Source organism: Colletotrichum orchidophilum (genome assembly GCF_001831195.1).
Source record: "Colletotrichum orchidophilum strain IMI 309357 chromosome Unknown Scaffold_48.1, whole genome shotgun sequence".
NCBI lineage: Eukaryota > Fungi > Ascomycota > Sordariomycetes > Glomerellales > Glomerellaceae > Colletotrichum > Colletotrichum orchidophilum.
The window spans coordinates 214,597-232,170 of NW_019173004.1; the positions used below are offsets into that span (position 1 = coordinate 214,597).

The 17,574-nt window shown below is 52.7% G+C and overlaps 2 protein-coding genes across 2 annotated transcripts; one reads left to right on the top strand and one right to left on the bottom strand.

Annotated features, from left to right (window-relative positions):
- Positions 1 to 7,355: 7,355 nt before the first annotated feature.
- On the bottom strand, positions 7,356 to 8,721 carry CORC01_06471 (uncharacterized protein; the record flags this gene model as incomplete). Its single annotated transcript, XM_022618112.1, has 4 exons — positions 7,356 to 8,323; positions 8,386 to 8,469; positions 8,525 to 8,607; positions 8,672 to 8,721. 4 exons carry the CDS (start codon positions 8,719 to 8,721, stop codon positions 7,356 to 7,358), a joined length of 1,185 nt encoding a protein of 394 aa, XP_022475424.1.
- Positions 8,722 to 15,346: 6,625 nt separating this feature from the next.
- CORC01_06472 (uncharacterized protein) lies at positions 15,347 to 15,667 on the top strand (the record flags this gene model as incomplete). Its single annotated transcript, XM_022618113.1, has 1 exon — positions 15,347 to 15,667. One exon carries the CDS (start codon positions 15,347 to 15,349, stop codon positions 15,665 to 15,667), a length of 321 nt encoding a protein of 106 aa, XP_022475425.1.
- Between the last annotated feature and the right edge of the window lie 1,907 nt (positions 15,668 to 17,574).

The window sequence follows — 17,574 nt, forward strand, 5'->3', positions numbered from 1 at the left end:
CACCGGCACCGTGCCGACCACTACCCTGTGCATGCTGATCGCCTAAACAAACTTTTGACGCCTCCAAAGTTCTGGGTTGGCTACCTCAGTACCGGCTGATCGCCAACGTCACAGAGAGGCGATCCGGACGACGGGAAGATGATCCCTTCCTCCAAAGGCTGAGCCTCTAAAAAGGGCCGCCTTGGCGTCGAACAGAAAGTGCATTTTTCACACAACGGTTTCTTGTAAATCAATTGCTCATGTAGCATCGCACGAAAGTTGGCTTGGGTTGCTTGCGGGCCGAAGCCCCTACCTCAGGTTTGAGATAGTACCACGGTAAAGAGGGTCGAATCCAGGCCGGCCTCTGATTGGCAAGTTGCAGCTCATAGCAAATTACTAGACTTTTCAAAGCTATACCTGGCGGAGCCTATCGGACAAGGTGGACCCATGATAGAAATGTATATGTCCTTTTGATATTGTCCAGCAAGAGAGGCAATCAACCGGTGAGCAAGGCAAGCGTCAAATGCTATGCGCAACAAAGGTGCATCCAAGCGAGAGACATGGGACGGGAAGTATCGTGTCCCAGCCCAAAAAAAAGAAAAAGAAAAAAAAAACCAACCCCGACTTTCTCGTTTCCCGTGGAACACAAATCCCCGGTCGGTAGCATGTAATCCAGACCATGACAGTACTCTAGAAAAATTGGGTGTTAACAGGGAAGTGGTTGGGCCCAAATGGGCCCAGCGGTAGGCAAAGCCGCAAAAAAAACCACCCGCACGCGGGGGAGGAGACCGGGGTGAGGTCGAAGGAACCGAGACGCAAATGTCAAAAGAACCCAGTCCAGCCTTTCGGTGGCCAAGGCCGCATAGAGTCTGGGTCGAACTAGCCGGCAGTAGATGAGGTTTGACAGATGTCCCCATGCGAAGCATGCCTGCAATTGGATCGGCGCCACGAATGCCACCGAAATGAAAAGGTCTTGTCCCACGGCTCTGGGGTCGTCCCCCTGAAGCGTTATAGTACCATCTGCTCATGTTTGAATCGCGTCAAGTGCCCCCTTGTCCCCCTCTCATCTACTCTATACACGTCAATCACCTTTCAAAAACCAAGAAAGAAAAAAAAGGGCCTGTCTCGTCAAAGGGCTACTATGGAGCCTAGGGCAGAGTTTGCCGTCGCGCCGTAAGGCCTGTTGGAATCGGCCCTGGTTCTAGCGTAATGTTTCAAGCCTCGGAATCGCGATCCCGGCCAGGCCCTACTACTACTTCCCTACGTCTCCTGGACCCCGGTCGTCTCATCCGCACACCCATGACGCCCCGGCGGCGGCATCCAACACCAGTCTAGCTGTGAATTGGGGTAAATGGGAAAGCGTGCGGGCGGGGGAGACCGGTGAGGGGTTAGGAATGGCAGTCTCTTGGTGTCCGACCGACGGCGCATGACGCGAGACGGGAGAGAGAGAGAAGCAAGGTGACAGGCGTAATGATGATGAGGGACGGTATAGTTGCGGTGAGTATAGAAGTAGAAAGGGTAAGGGCAGTTGAGCGTTGTCCTCATATGGAACAAGATAGACCAGGAAGGGGGGATGGAATCGGTGGCCTGGCAACCCAATCTGGAGCTTTACGCCACTCCTCCGCCAATATAGGTGAGCTTACTGTCGTCTTATGGTCATCTATTGCCTGATTCGATCATCGCTCAGCCCTCGTGCAGATGCCGCCATCAGCCGTCGTTGTTCACAGTAAAAAGGAATCTCCTATTATCCAGCCACTCCCGGCGTAGGACCTGCAATGCACAAGATGCCCACGGCCCTAGAGTCGACGCGCGAGGCGAGCACGTTGCGGCATCATTTGGGGAGTGAGCCAACAGTCTGGCGCCCGCCTGCATCGTCTGGGGTTGGCTGATGGATGGCTTACCAACGTGCATACATGTATGTGCTTATCTTTGCATCTCGCTAAAGCATTCCGGCTGTGTGCCTGCTTATTCTATCTGCCTTCTGCCCTCGTCTCGGCCGAGCTGTATGTACCAGATACCTTTAGTCTCGAGGCTATTGTGTGGTGGCGTTACTTTGGTAGTAGCACTAGACAAGCTGTCTGGGCAGACGAGGAACCCATGTCGGGCTTGCATCGGACAATGGCAACAGGGCGATCATCTGGCTAATGCCGGATACGAATTCGTGAGATCTCGTCGCGTAACAGAGTAGCCGGGGGGGTAGCAGGATCGAAAGAAGAAGGAGAATATCCCGCACTATGGAGAGGCCGATGCTGAACGATGTCAGGGGCTTGACGTGCGGGCCCGAACAAGGTCTTTCGGGGACCTTACGGACTCTAATAAATTGTTCTTGTTCTATCCGCCAACCATGAACAGACTTCAGTGACGTTCGGGCTTGGCCTGGGAGTGTCAACAAAGTCTAAACAGCCTTGACCATGGGATCGGGCAGCTCTGCGAGAGTATAGAGCTGACAATATGGAGTCGGTGGTGTGTGTGAGTGTAGGTGAAGCAGGGCGCCGTTGTCGAGGAGCGGCCCACGGCCCGAACGAGCGTGAGTCGCAACAAGCATATCCAACACCCAGGAGGTCCAGCGAACGAGCAGTCCGTTCGCCAAAACTGAGTTTCTCCAGCCCTGCCAGCGGAAATCTTGAAACTGTCGCATCTGCCCGTGATGCGGCTAAAAAGGTGTCATCCGGTCTTTGAGACGGGTGAGGATGGGATGAAGATTACGTGACACCTCGTGGCCGGGATCAGAATGGAAGCATAGGAGGCTTCGACCATCTATCTTGAACGGCAGGGAACCACATACATCCCAACAGTTTCCGGCAGGCGGCCTATTTTGAACGTTTGTAGTGTGTGTCCGGTTCAAATGCCAGATTACCGACCCGGGCATTTGTTCGTGAAGGGTCCGAGTTGAGAGAGGACTATTTGAGCTGTGTACAAGTCGAATGGTTTTCAGTTCATGTCGGAGCCTTTCCCAATATTTTCTGCATGGGATGCTTGTTCAAACTTCGATCCAAAGACAACCCTGTGTCGGTAGTTGAGTTCCGGGAGCTCCAGGGCCGAGAAAGTCCGGGGTCATTGCCGGGGGATTCCGGCTCTATGATGAATTCAAACCTCGAATCCTTTTAACTTACTTGTGGGGGTAGCTGTGGCCTTGATCAACCTGATGAGTGCATGTTCGGTTTGGCAGACCATGGATGACTTCCAAGCCGGCGATTATTGTTGGTATCGACATTCGGGACGCCTCACATTCGGCACTAATGGATTAAGCTCATCGCAGCTATTTCCTATGCTCTGTGAGACACTAAGCCTCCGGAAATTCCAGCCCGAGAAAGCCTCACGAGAAGGTTTGTGTCATAATGCAGTGCAGGGTATGATCGTCCGGCTTGTAGCCGTAGAGTCCAAGCGCGCGTTATGGATCGATTACCTGTGCTTTCTAGGTGTTACCCAAGATCTATCTAGAGGCTGATCGAGCAAGTCAGGCGTATAGAGCAGACAACGTGAGAAACAGGTCTTGCTAGATATGAACCTGTCACTATGACAATCTCTGTATTGCGCGCAGAGGTCGTTGGCCCGAGGTGAGGTCAACAGTGACATGTGTGCGCCTTAGCATTGAAGACATTCAGGCTTGAAGGCTAGACTCTATTCCAGCATGCTTGGACTAGGTGTATGGCATGATGAATCCTACCTACAAAGAAAAGCCAAGCACCGACTAATCAGCTTCAAAAGACCTTTTTCATATAAACCCTTTTTTCCGCGGAGTTTAGTCAATAGACGACGGTATAGCGATATGAAATTGCATCTTGAAATAATAGACAAAACACCATGTCAATGCCAATTAGGAAATGGCAAGTTTTGATACCTGCACTTTGTCCGAAGTCTTCAAGTTGCACAAGAAGTCTAATAACTCTTTGTAGGTTTCTCAACTCGATTTCAATTCTATCCTAGCCTGTTGAGATTAAATACATCCCAGCGGTAAGGCTTAGACCCACCCTACAATCTACGGGAGGATTTGTGTCAAAAGGTCTCTGCGCGTATGATCGTCCGGAAACTTACCTTGCAGTCCATGCGAACAGGGCTTCCGAGATCCGAGGCGGCAATGTTCGCAAGAAGGTGAAACATGAGACTATAAATTGGATGGATACATCGAGTGGACGGTGGTCAGAATATCATCTACTCGGTTCGAGATCTGCTGTCGCCCTCACTTTGCATTCCCCTCGGTCTCTCATTAGTCCATGGCGTTAGTGCAAGAAGCTTTCAAGGACTTTGATGGAAAGCGCCTGATCCTTCAACTAATTTCCTAGTTCCGAGGATGAGGATTTCAAATCTCGGGTACCGTCAACTCATGGTGAACCTTCATTTATGGAGTACCCATCTTCTGGCTTTATCACGACGTGATGAGATGTAAACTTTGGTTCATAAAACCCGCGCGGCAAGGGAGCAATATCCCAGAGTCCAAGCAACGGCTCCTCGCTGTCGAATGGACCAGATCTCACTCCCAGCGTTCAAGCGCCAGGAAAGAAACGCACGTCATGGTCGATCGACGTTCCATACGTTGACGGGGTGCTTATACGGCTGGGGATGAGATGGATACTTGGTAATGGACAGACAAGGCGGTCAGGCAGGTGGGCAGGTACCGGGCGGGACAGATGTACTCGACCCCAACTTCATATTCTCATCAGGAACGTTGGCCAATTCGGACTTTTCTCAAAATTTTTGTGATCAAAAAGTGACATGTTTCATATCATACAGCATACTCGGTACGTCGGGTCATGAAAGAGCCGCATAAAGGTCCCGAGTGTGTTGTCTTGACAAGGTGGTGATTGATCGTCATGATCTCCGTCGGGATGAGGCGGCTGCGCCATCCGGCCCGGATTGCACCTCGGGAGGGCACCTCGGGAGGGCACCTCGGGAGGACGAGCAACAAAGACGGGAGAAAGAATAATGCTGAAAAGAAGCTTCATGTATCATTGAAGTAATGTCATTGTGGTAAGCAGCAATTTGCTATAGACGTGTTGCGTTCCGAAGCAATGCACTGCGGTGATGTACCTAGACAGAGATCGTCATGTCAAGGTTGAAGTTGAGTTGGTGGTGTGGAGTGAGATTGAGACGAGGTCCTGGGAACCGAATAGGCTCATGTTGCAGGTCACCTCCCCCGCACACAGGGACCCCGCGGCCTGTCAGACGGGCAGCCACCCCTCCCCGCCGCGACCCCTCATGCGGGGAGGACCTGCAAGCAAAGTGCCCGCATCGCCGCGAAGCCTCACGACCTTGCTAACATCGCTTCATTTCACCACTCAAGGAGATGAATGCCCATCTCTTCTCACTCGCCTATCTACGTAAATCCATTCTGCTACCGGGAATCATCCGAGTATCTCACTCGAGTCACCTCATTTGAGTTTTACAGCCCCTGTGTGCCTTGCCTAACACACCAAAAGTCACAAATAAATAATTGAAACCACCCTTTTGGAAAGATGAATACCCAAGATTTTGGTCCATCCATACTGGGCTTTAACTCAAATCATAAAAACACGCGGCATCAATCACTCGTAGACGCCAATCATCTGGATCAATTGCCACAAACTTTGTACAAATCGCGGCGCTCAAGGAGATAGACTTTCCACTCGCAAGGTTGATCCAGATGAACCCGAGCCACGAAAGTTGTCGGGCAAAAGGTACAGATGAAATCAAACCTAGTTCACCTTATTTGGACTTTTCAGTTTCGCCACCACAGGAACCGGGTCCAGGTTCTAAAGAACTATTACCTGGGAAGGACTCCTCATCACGACTTACGCGTCTCTTGAGCCACATGGGTCGTCACGAGGGTAGCCACGTTCATGATTCACTGCCCACAACCAGCCCGAACCTTGTCGCAGGAACGATGGGCGGTGCTCTTAGGCGTAGAGATTCAACGCGCGGGTTCCGAGTCTACATGTAGGTTCCCCAAAGTTCTGATGGATATCCATGTAGTGAGAAAATTGTTCATAAATGGAGTGAAACCCCTTGGCATTTTGAAGAGGCACGTCCACTGATCTCGTTCGTCCCCCCCCCCCACGAGCTATGACGGTCTACGCTAGAAGACATCTCTCATCCGATATCTACATCTACGTGAAACCCGTCCTTCCACCCCAAAACCACTAGAGTAAAACCCAGCCAGGGGCACGCTCTATAAGTTTAGTCATCGATAATCTCCCCATTGATACTAGTATCAATTCGTCGAAATCTGCTCATACGAACGGATCCCCAGTGGCCTAGGCATCTTGCACCGTGCTGGAAGCCCACAACCCCCGCCGGCCGGACGCCCGGCCCTCCAAAATGCCACCCGGAGACGTGATGCATTACCCCCGCGCACCAAAACATGACACACACACACACACACACATAGAGGCACTCTCGCCGATGTCCGAACCGGCATCCTCCGATAACACACACACTTACGCCTGAGACATTTCGACACCAGCCTTGGATGCTTGGCAAACCCCCCAACCCCTTCTCGTCTCTTAGCCAGTGAATCCCAATCGACCCTTTTGCGCCCTTGCCCTCCTACTGCCGTCGTCTGCCGTAGCCCGCCCCATTTCAAGTAGCCCCCATGTGGGGACCAAGACCCTTACTGTCTTAATGTACCTGGCAAAGTATGAGTTCATTTGTCGTGCATTGGAGAAAAGTTTGACGGCCAGGGGTGTAATCCAGCAGACGTGGACAATCGAGATATTCAGGCGAGTGACAAGAGTTCTAGTCAAAAGGCCGCCGTGCCGTCAAGTGACCAAGACGACGGTATTTTTAAATGCCCCAGGGGTTACCAAACTCTGTTTCACTAACGAGAACCGGCCTTCATGCAAAGGTATATAGGAAATAGCTGTGATGGCCAATACTGGGGTCTAGACTGATGACCTACTTGAGCTTCCTAACCGCTCTATGCTCCTTCTGCGCCCCTGTGCTACCAACCAATGCCCATTGAAAGAATCCCAAGGGTATACTGTCCTCTCCTCTGTTGAAGCCTTTGAAACCACCAACGCCTAATCGGACCACCCATAGCCAGGAATTGCGTCTGGCTTTTTGCAATGTCGCAGAAACTGATATGCTCTCTTGACATTCCTCATCAATGTGAACCAAGCCAAACAGAAAGAAAAATTGCCCTAAAAGGCATCTCGTCTCTGCGGCGTCACCTAAACGGTGATTTCGCTCTTCCTTCTTCTCAGCCTACTCCTCCTCCTTGAATCCGTCTAGCCTTTTGGCTCATTGCTCTCGGTATATTCGCAGCCCATACAGAGACAGACAGGGTCCGATAGTCGAAGTAGACGTCCCTTACCCCTGACTGGTGAAATTGGGATTGAACAATCAAATAAACAAGGAAATAAACATCTATCCTCGCTCAAATCGACCTTGAACCACAACTCCTAGCCCTGGTAATGGTCCTGGTCTTGGCTACTGAGTCTATCTTCTGGATCTCTACCCCAGAATTGGACAGGCTTGTAAGGCAGAGGAGGCTGGGGAAAGAAGCCATCTGCCATACCATTTTGAGTCGCCCTATAGATCGTGGGCACACTATCGTAGAGCGCCGCTTGTGAGTCTAGCTGATAATACGTGGGGGTCACCAAGTCGGGACTCTGCGTGGGGGAAGTCGAAGGAAGCGATGCACTCGATAATCCGGAAGACGGCGTTGGTGGCGGGTATACTGATGAATGCGCCGTTTGCATTCCCATCATTCCAGGCATGGGCTGTGCTAGGATAGGCTGTGGGTGCGCGTAGCTGAGCGCCTGGATATGGTGTCGATTCGTCTGTTGCATGGTTGCTGCGGTATTCGATTGTGCGCCTCCATGAGAAGACGATGCCGGACTGGGAGCTCCTGTCGCCGAGGCCTGGTGTGAGAAGCCTTGTTGCTGCATGTGCGCCTTCGAGCGCTGGGCAACCTGGGCCATGCTCTGACGTTGCCTGACGTTGCGCATTTCCTCCGAGTCCATACTGTATTGGAACTGTCGTTTGCGATTCTTGACGACCTGGGAATCTTTCCGAATCCGCAGCCGACAGCCTTGATCGCTGAGGTGACGGGTTAAATCGGTTGACGAGCTCATTCCAGGGTATGACCTTGCCGTGTGCACCTGGAAGGCGGGGGATTCAATCTCTGTCATGAAGAATACGTCGTCGCCCTTCCTGTTGTAAAGGGCGAATCCCAACTTGAAGAGACCTTCCATCTTTACAGAAAGGTCGGGAAAAACAAAGTAGCCTTCATCCTTGCCTTCGAGACTCTTGTACTTTTGCAAAGAGGAAACAGTTGTACCCACCAAGCCCTTTATACAGGCTTCGGGGTCTAATTTGCTTTTTTTCTCGCCGGACTTGAGGTAAGCCTCAACAAACAAACTAGGGCCTATTGCAGGGTTAGTGTCCTTCAAGCTTGGGTAAGAGGTAAGGGGACTGTCTCTCACTTACTTGATAGAATGAAATTTGAATAAATCTGGTTGTGGTTTCTGAGGTCGATTTGGACAACCGGCGGTGGGTCAATAGGTTTCCTATCTGTTGGCTTGTGATTAGATGTGCGCCAGCTGGTACCAAAGAACGGAAGACGAACCTTTCTCCTTGCCAGTTGCTACTTTGGCGTGTAATGGAGCTTGGGAAATCAAAAGGCGCAATGCCTCCTTGTCCCTCATTATGCTAGGGCTTGTCAGCTTCTACTCAGTCTTCTCCCAGCCATCATGATGTTGAGTCTTGAACGTACTCTTGAGGATCGGGGGGCGGGCCCGGGTGCCAACTTGATTGATACGACATTTGGGCTTTTCTATGATCGATATGTTCTTGAGGGGAGTTACGTTTCGTTTTGAAGTGCGCCGTGGTTTGCTGTTCCCTGGAAAGAAAAAAATATTTGGTCTTTTATATGCAGAGCAAAAGGGATGTTGAAGAAGAGGAGGACCCGCCGTATCGAAACAGAATGGTTGTAACTTTGGCGTGCCCTTGGGAACGATGATATTGCGTCTCCAGAGAGTAGATCCAAGGTTGACAAGGCTGATAAAGACTTTTCGAGTGAAAAGGGGCAGTCCGTTCGATAAGGGCTCAGAAAAGTTTGGCAATGTAGGTTTGATACCGGGTAGGTGCAATGTGCCCAACAACGCAGATCGGGTGTAGCTGTCGAGCCTCGTGCGGCTTGGCCCGCCAAAGATACGAAAGATCTCCTCGTTTCGAAGCCAGCGGGACGGCAAGGATGGCAGGATCAATGGTTTGGCGAGCTCGTATGGTGAAATTCGATAAGGCGTTGATGATGCGTTTCGTTCTGGCAAGACTATATGATACGATGCGTGACAACGGTAAATGGTGAGAGAAGTACAGCTGGTGGGAACAGCAGATTTAATGCGACCAAGAAGTTGATGGCTGGACCCCCTGCCATATGATGGAAGCCGTAAGTACAGTACTAGGCGTAGATCCCCTCGAGGCGGGACACGGAACAGCAGCAGGGGAGGCTGATCGGACTGTTCCTATGTGGAGGGGCAACAAGAGAGGAGAGTTGAAAGCTATGGGGCAGCAGTGGCGCCAGTCAGTATCTTTGAGAGCGGCTCTTTCCTACGTTCTAAGTGGTCAGCGACGACGGCAACCTGTCTGCATATCCACACACATACAGTATGTGCTGGTAATATAGACAGGGTCTGACCTACCTCTGTAAAAGCAAGCTTCTCCCGTAAAGGACTCGAGCGGTACGTCTACGGCTACGTGACGGAAATGGACGACTCGATCTTGGTGAGTGGCGTGTAGCGGGCGCACAAAACGGTGCGCGTGTGCTCGCCCGCGTTTGTTGCGACCACCAGAATGCCACTCGGCCGTCCTTTCTCATGAGAATGCCGAGTGTTGAGTGTTGAGTGTCAAGCTTCAAGTGGGAGGATGTTGCAACTGGAGGAAGAGATGGAAAAGGGAGCAAAGCGACTCGCGGGAAGGTTTGAGGTGCCGTGGAGCTTTGTTTGGCTGATGGTGATGAGGAAGCAACTAGAAGATAGAGTAGTGATCTTGATATAGAGTCTGGCAGGTCAGCTAGGTCTTGATGGCCCTGAGAGCTGTTGTCGGGATCAGGAACTGATGGGTGGAGTAGGGGAGGGTACGGTACCTCAGGGGTCGCATGAGGGGGCGTGTACAAGATGGAGACGTTTGGAGATGGGGAGGAGGCGTCCAGCGACCGGGACTAGGACTGGGACTTGGACTGGGACTGGGACTGGGACTGGGACTAGGAATACTAAGAAAAGAAAACAGTCAGTCAAGCTGCCAGCAGATAGAACACCGGGGGTGGGGTGTGCCGAGGAACAGCAGTTTCCCCCATGGGCCATAAGTACGGATACTACTTACTGCCTTGCAATGTGGCCCCCTGCCCCAGAATCGATTGACTTGGACAATGCTTGCTCGTCTCTTCTCTTGTAGGAGGATAGCAAAGTGAGGGAGGAGAGGGAGTGGGAGTGGGAGTGGGAGTGGGAATTGGAAGGGGGTGGCAGGTCAAGGTGGGATGGGATGCACCGTGTCGTACCAATGCATTCTGTTTTCTTTCCCTTTTGGAAGGGCTTTGAGATTATCGGGGAATTCAACCGCGATTTGGAGACGATGATGATGCAGCGAGGGACTCTGAGCCCATGTATCGATGCCGAACGGTCTGCCTTATCCCAGCAACGAACAGCTCGCTCTGTCTGCAACAGGGCAGATCTCCAAGTTTCGAAGAAGGTGTGCAAGAGCGGAGTCTGGAAGACAAAGCCAGATGGTGGGCTGGAGTTGTGTTCTGATGTCTCGACCTTGTGGGTGCATGGAGGAGCTGGGTGTCAAATACTGGACGGGAGTCTTGGATGATGTGGACAAGGCCCAGGCCTTGGTTGGCATCCGACGGAGGGGCAGAAGGCCTGAGGAGGCACGGAGGAGAGGCGATGTGGAATCCCTGTGTCGCTCTGGTCTGTGCCGCGAGGTTCGAGTCTCTTGGCGGAGTCGTCCCCGGTCAGTCGACAACCGTCGGCAAGAAGCGACCTGTCAAGCAGCGGGTTGGGGGCGGTCAAGAAAGCCAAGATGGCTGGGCTGGGCTGACATGAGTTGGGTCTGGCGCGGGAGTCGTTTGGAAAAGGAAGTATCGTGCCGTGAGCCAGATGGAGTGTCTGCTACTGGTGTTGCTGATGGTGTATTATTGCCAAAGAAGATGGCGGCGATGTTGCTAAGCTTATCCAGTGCTACTCGGTGTGGACGCAAGGCGAGACGTAATCTCAGGATACGGCACCCGTCTTTTCTGCCCAGCTTGGTACCGGCTTGGTATTAAAATTGTCGTCTTGATACGCCACAGATGACTTGCGGAGGAGAAGGTATGGTAGGCTCAGAAGACGACCCAACCGTGAGACGAACGCGCAGATGGCAGAGCGGTCCGGTCAAATATGGAGCCAAGTTCTGATGGGTCCTGGCCTGCTCTGTGCGATTATGCGGCGAGAAGAAAGAGACGACGATGGAGCAGTCAGGCCCGGGTACCGAAGATGGTCGGATGGGGACTTTTGACGGGAGCATTCGAAGAGGGCCTCACCATCTGAGTCGGGATGCCCAGGTGGATCTTGAGTGAGGCTAATGCCGGCCAGGACGGGGGGCTTGTAAAGGACGAAATATCAGGTCAAAAATCTGGGAGGAGGAGGACCGCAGAACGGATCCGACATTCATCTACCTACGGTATGGAGAGGAAGAGAAGGAGGCGAGGCGTGATTGGAGACAGTGAAAACCAAGCAAGGTTAGGTAAGGTAGCTAAGTAAGGTAACTAACTAACCTACCTTAACCACCTGCCTTTTGGTGAAGAAAGGTAGAAAGTGACAATACCTCAATCAATTGGCGTGGAGGGAAGGGGACGTGGACGGGACGAGGTGGAAGGCGTTCGTTCATCTGGCTGAATTGTTCACCTGGGACCCGGTCTCCCGCGCCTGCCCTACCTCCCATGTCCATTCAGTCTCTGTAACCGTTCCTTGTCGGTAAGGTGGGTACCTAAGGTAGGGACTGGCCATCGCCCATGCATATCAAAAGGATGGGGAAAGAGACACTCGCACTGGCAGGCGATAGCACCCACCCATCCATTGGAGTGTGCAGGCCATGGCAGGCACGTCTGGATCGACGACCTACCTTAACTTGCCAACGTACTATGGTAGGTAGTTACCTTACGGACAAGAGGGAAAGAGCGTTCAGATAGATCGCGGCGCAAAGGCTGAGTGGTCACCTGCCGCAGAGGAAGGATTTCCCTTGAAGCAAATGCTGATTGAGACGGGAGGTGCGTGGGCTAAGGCGCCTGAGGAAAGAAAGGAAGGCGGTACTTGGCCCGTCCTCGAGACGGGTGCTGGTTCATACTCGAACGCCACAAGTATAAAAGTGCCAACGGTACGGCAGGGCAGGCACAGACAAGTAATGAAACGTATCCGTACGTGTACCTTCTTCGAGCCTAGGTAAGGGTATGGAAGTGGAAGAGAGCACATGGCCATATTGGGAAAGATGGCACTGCGCCTGCCCTCCTTCTCCCTTCTCCCACCCCAGCCAAGGTACCTTACCCTACCTACGTTGGCCTTAAGGTACCTACACCCAAGTGCTTCATGTGCTCCATGTGTCCGAAAAGATATCAACACACGTGTCGGACCCGTGTTGAAGTACACTTCCATGCATCATTATCTTGTCGCTGCCTCAGGTAACAAAGGTAAGATAGTCTGATCTGGAGCTAAGGTGAGCTAAGGCAGGTGAAGTCTGGTCAGGGCGGGCTGCGAGGTGCTGCACCTGTACCTTAGCTACCCACCTCACGTAGGTACCTTATCTTAGGTAAGTCACCTTGAGGTGAGTTAAGTGGGTGGTAGGTGAGTTACCTTAGCAAGTGAGTGAGCGACTACCTACCCAACTACCTTGCATTAGGTGGGAGAGAGTGGAGGTCAGGAAAAAAGGCAACAACAGGCAGGGGAAGATCATTCGGGTGGCAGGGCCTGCATACAGAAATCGTCTCTACCTTACTGTGGACGTAGTACGGTGTGCGCATACATACCTAGTACTCTCTGCGTTGCTTCGCCTTGCACTCGATGGGAGAATCCCTGCTTCGTCCGTTTTTTTTTCTGCCCTGTGCAAAGTGCAGAGTGCAGCGAACAAGAGACGGCGGGATCCAATGACAAGGCAGACTGTGCCACCATGCATCTGAGATGAATCAGCCCTGGTTACTAGGTAGTGTTCGCTTCTACATTGTACCCATTACGTGAAGGCGAGAAAATGGGCCGATTCACTTGAGACAATGTCTTGTCTGTTTTTTTTTCTTCTCAGTCGATTTTTCCGCGGCATAAATCAATACTCAAGCAGCGCGTAGGTCCATTTGGTTCTCGATGCTGCAAGTCACTGTGCTTTGGTCGTTTCTGCGGAGAGAAGAACATCACCCACGACCGGGTCCTTCGCTCCTCCCCTCCCCTTGTCACCCTGGTTAACCCCCCGCCCATCATCTTCATTCTCTGCCTAAACCTCTTTCTTCAGTCTCTGTCCCTCCTCTGCCCTCCCACTCACCCACTCACTCCTTGTTCCCTGACGGGCAGAGAGACAGCTTGACAGAATCCCTGACGTTTGAATCCTTGATCCTTGTTTTCTTGATCTCGCCCCTGGGTGCCGTGCCCGGTCCGGAAGTCCACGGCTCCACCCTGCCGTCTGTGCGCCGCGAAAAGTAGAAGTCGTGGCAGGCATCAAGGCATAAATGGAAGCTTCTGAGACACAGCTTGGACGGCCTACGATGGCTTGACGGGTATAACGTCTTTCCAAGACAAGACAAGATTGGCGTTTTCCCCTCCCCCCCTTCCTCGTCCTCGGTTCAGAAAGCACATGCTTAACCCGATTCTTCAATTACGCCCTGCCTCGGCCAACTCCGGGCAGCCCCACACGGGGCGGAAGGGGGGAGGACTCGGGGCACCGAGGACCGTGAGTTCTTTGTCAGGACGAGAATCGCAGCCGGAAGAAGCAGAATACAGGCCGATACCGAGTACCCCATATAGAACTTGGATATCTGAGATGGATAGCGCTACCAAATATCATCTTACGTGCACAATGGTCAAATACGAATACCTCGCATCTATCCTTGAAGCTTTGATGCCACATTGGGGACTCGGGTACTGATGCTGATGGTGGCAGGACCACTACCTAAGGTAGGTACCTACCTATCCAAGTGGCACGTCGAGGGGCCCTGAAGCTTCGGAGAGTGGCTCATCTGACAGCTGTCAATGATCCCAGCCTTGCCCGGACTTGGACCTTGCCCTACAGCGGTGCGGTACGTATCCATGGTTGCGCGAACCAAACAAACTTAGCTGTAGGTAGCCTACGTGTAAGGTACCTCACCTGTATAGACTCAATCTTGCGGTGTTGCTGCTGCTGCTTTCCTTCGACCAAGGCAGGCCAGGCAAAGCAAGGCACGAACGGAGAGGCTGCCCACCCACGACGTGACTCTTGCATTGGCCCTGCCTGGGTACCTTAGCCTGTAGGGAGCCGCTACGGTGTGCGAAGGAGTCGCAATTGGCACCGTGTTCAAACACCACCAGTGGGGTTAGTTCTACAGTGCGCCCCGTTAGGTGAATGATAGCTCTCCCCTATTCCTGTTGTTTCCTTGAGGGCGTCCAAGTACCCAGGTACCCAGGTTTCTTGGCCCCATTAAATGTGACATTTCTCCACTCTTTCTCGTTCTCTGTGTCCATCCCGCTGAGGAAGTGGATGGCTCCGCTATGTGCTAGCGACTTTGCGAGGTCGTTCCTTCCCACTTGTGTTTTTTCTCTCAGGCATTGACGTTGAGCTCGAGCTCTTGCTTGTTGCCGTCGGTTCAACATTTGCAACTGTCGAAAGAGGCAGGTATGAATCCATGAAATTGGCAAAACGCCTTACCATCCATTGATATTAGGCAAGGAAGGTACCGTACCTGTGTAAGGTGCCTGCCTGCCCTACATCAAGTATGTAGGTACATGATACAATCCATACGTACCTTATGTGCCTTTCCCAACGGAAACGTTGGCTTAGGTACCTATTCCTCTCGTTCCGTCTTTCTCATTACTTCCCGCGTCGGGTCTTCTCTTCCCTGCCCCATCATCCCCCACCCTCCTCCATCTCACATCCGCATGAAGAAATTCGCCGAGGACAATCCCATTCATGTTCAAGATGCACAATTCCTCCTCTGCCGACCCAGCCGGAACCTCCAAATCCATCATTGGACATCATTCAACTCCTTCTTCGCGACCTGCCTCCCCAAGTCGACACCGACGAAACGGATAAACCGTCCTCCTCCTCCACTTCCAACCCTCGTCCACTTCAGCACCCTGTCAGTCGGCGACCGCCAGCAGACATCCATTAGAGTGCGTGCTGGGCGGACACATAGGATCATTCAGCTCGGCCTCTTGCTTTGAGTTCGCATATCACGGCAATGTCCGACATGTTCTCTTCGGGAGAAGCCTCCGTTGTCATCACCGGCGCCATACCATTCTACTTTACCAAGGTCTTCTCCCCGGGAGCGTTTGCGGCTTGCCCTGCGCGACTCCGTTCTCGCAGCATTGCCCTGGAATACGCATTGTCTGCGCTAATCAGTGGTCTTCCTAAGGAAATCGCTATCGGCAAAAAGAGGAACCCCCCGTGTAGGCGCACAACGACTGCCGCCGATGGACATGTCGCATCATCTTGGCTCAAGAGTGTGGGCAATGCGTTTGTTGTCCAGGTTGGCCTCCTCGCTCACGACGTCGAGTGTTGACCGGTGAGCAAACCCTCCGGCGGGGCATCATGGGACGAGCAGGAGAAGGAGAATTTCCCAATTTGTCAACAGCCGACTGCACCCAGCAAACACCCCTTCAAACGGGCGCCGCAAGGCTATGCAATAGCAGAATCCTCCTGGAATTCTGCCCACCCGCTGCCCCTGTCAATCGCCACTATGTTCCTCTTCCTCTCCCCTTTGCCAGTACGATGACTAGGCCGCGCCGCACCAAAGTCCGAGGGGGATGCGCTGTGCTGTCTCGACTGGCATGCCACTGGCCACACGACAAGGCTGTGGAATCTACGAGTCGTTTGCGAGTGGACTAATGTTTCGCCTTTGCCTGCCAGCCATCCCTGGGTCCTTCTAGAAGACAGGGCCCCAACTCTATTCCACAACAAACCCCCCCTGCATAACCTCCTCCGCCGCAGGCGGGATGGCATCATCCCCCAGATTTCCATCCGCTCCTGCGTATGCAACACTTCTTCGACACCTTCGTCGGCAATCTCTCTGGAATACTGTGAAACGCCCCTGCAGCTATTTACAACTTCCAAGAAAAGGCCTCTCGAAGTAGGTAGCTGGCCCGGCAGGGGATCAGGGGGGGTTGTACTAATACAGAACTGCCAGCCGAATTTTGCTCCGCTGGTCGGTTCCCCCGGGAAGCTCCTCTCACGCTGGAATGCTCGCAAAGACTCGAGGCCGGAGGGAAATCATCCTTCAGCCCGGAGCATGGAAGCGAAACAGTCGAGTGGGCATGGCACTATTTTGGTACGACTTGAGCCTAAAGCCTCTCTGATTGAAGACCAATCTGCTGCAATAGGATCGGAGCCGCTTCTCCTCGCTGCCTGCTCTATCCGTGGGCCAAGTTTGATCCGGCGCCCGTGAGGTGCCCGTTTTAGCGCCATTCAACGGTGTGGAGGCTACATACAAACAATGCGTCCAACGTCCGCTGATCTATTTTCTGGGCCTACTTGCAGCCAACGGCGTCCGCTGGGCTGTGCCGCGCGCGGCATTGACGCGGGAATTGGACCGTTTGTCAATGCCAATCAGAATGGTGGATAGTGTGGCTGAATGTCTTACCGCCGGGACGGATCGTGTCAAAGAGTATCAGAGGCGGTCCTTGCAACCATGACTTTACATTGGCTGTTCAAAAGTATGTCATGCCTTGCTTCACTTCACTTCAAGCCACAGCCGGATGGGCGGTACCCGACGTTTTGTTCCGTCCCCGGATAAAGAAAGTATCATGATGCGGTTCGCTGGCAGAGAGAATGCTCCGTGGCAGCCGGACATTGATCGGCGTCTCTTTGTCCTGTACTTGCGGGACATGGCAGTGTCGTCGGATAACGATGGGTCACGTCACGAACCCGACGATACATGCGCAAGTGGACTATCCCTACTCCATTTTGGAGGCGGGACATGCCTCATTTACTGCTGACTTCCGCAGCGTTTAGGTTAGATCCTGCAACCGCCCACCATTCAGCTCTTCTACTCATCAACGGTACCTTGATCTCTGGCAGCAGTTCAGTCTTACCACCCTGTGGCAGTCTCGTCGCATGGGATCTCGTGGATGTTTTATGCAGCATTGTGCTGATTGATGTTCTGACCCACCGCTTCATTTCAAGTCACACCCACCATCCACAACCCGAACTTCCTCACAGCGAATGGCCGGCACTGCATAAGCCAAGGCTGGGGAATCTCACTCGGCCGACCAACAAGTGCCCTACCACTCACACCTTGAGATAAGTTGAGACATCAGCCGCGCTGCATCTTGTCTCACAAGAATCTAGATTCGACAATCGACTGTCAATCACTGCTCAAGACGCAACTATTGGATGGGGCGGGACTTCATGGTAGTCTTATCTTTGGCCGCCGAAGCGTTCGCTATTGCTCTTCACGTCGACGGCCGGGAG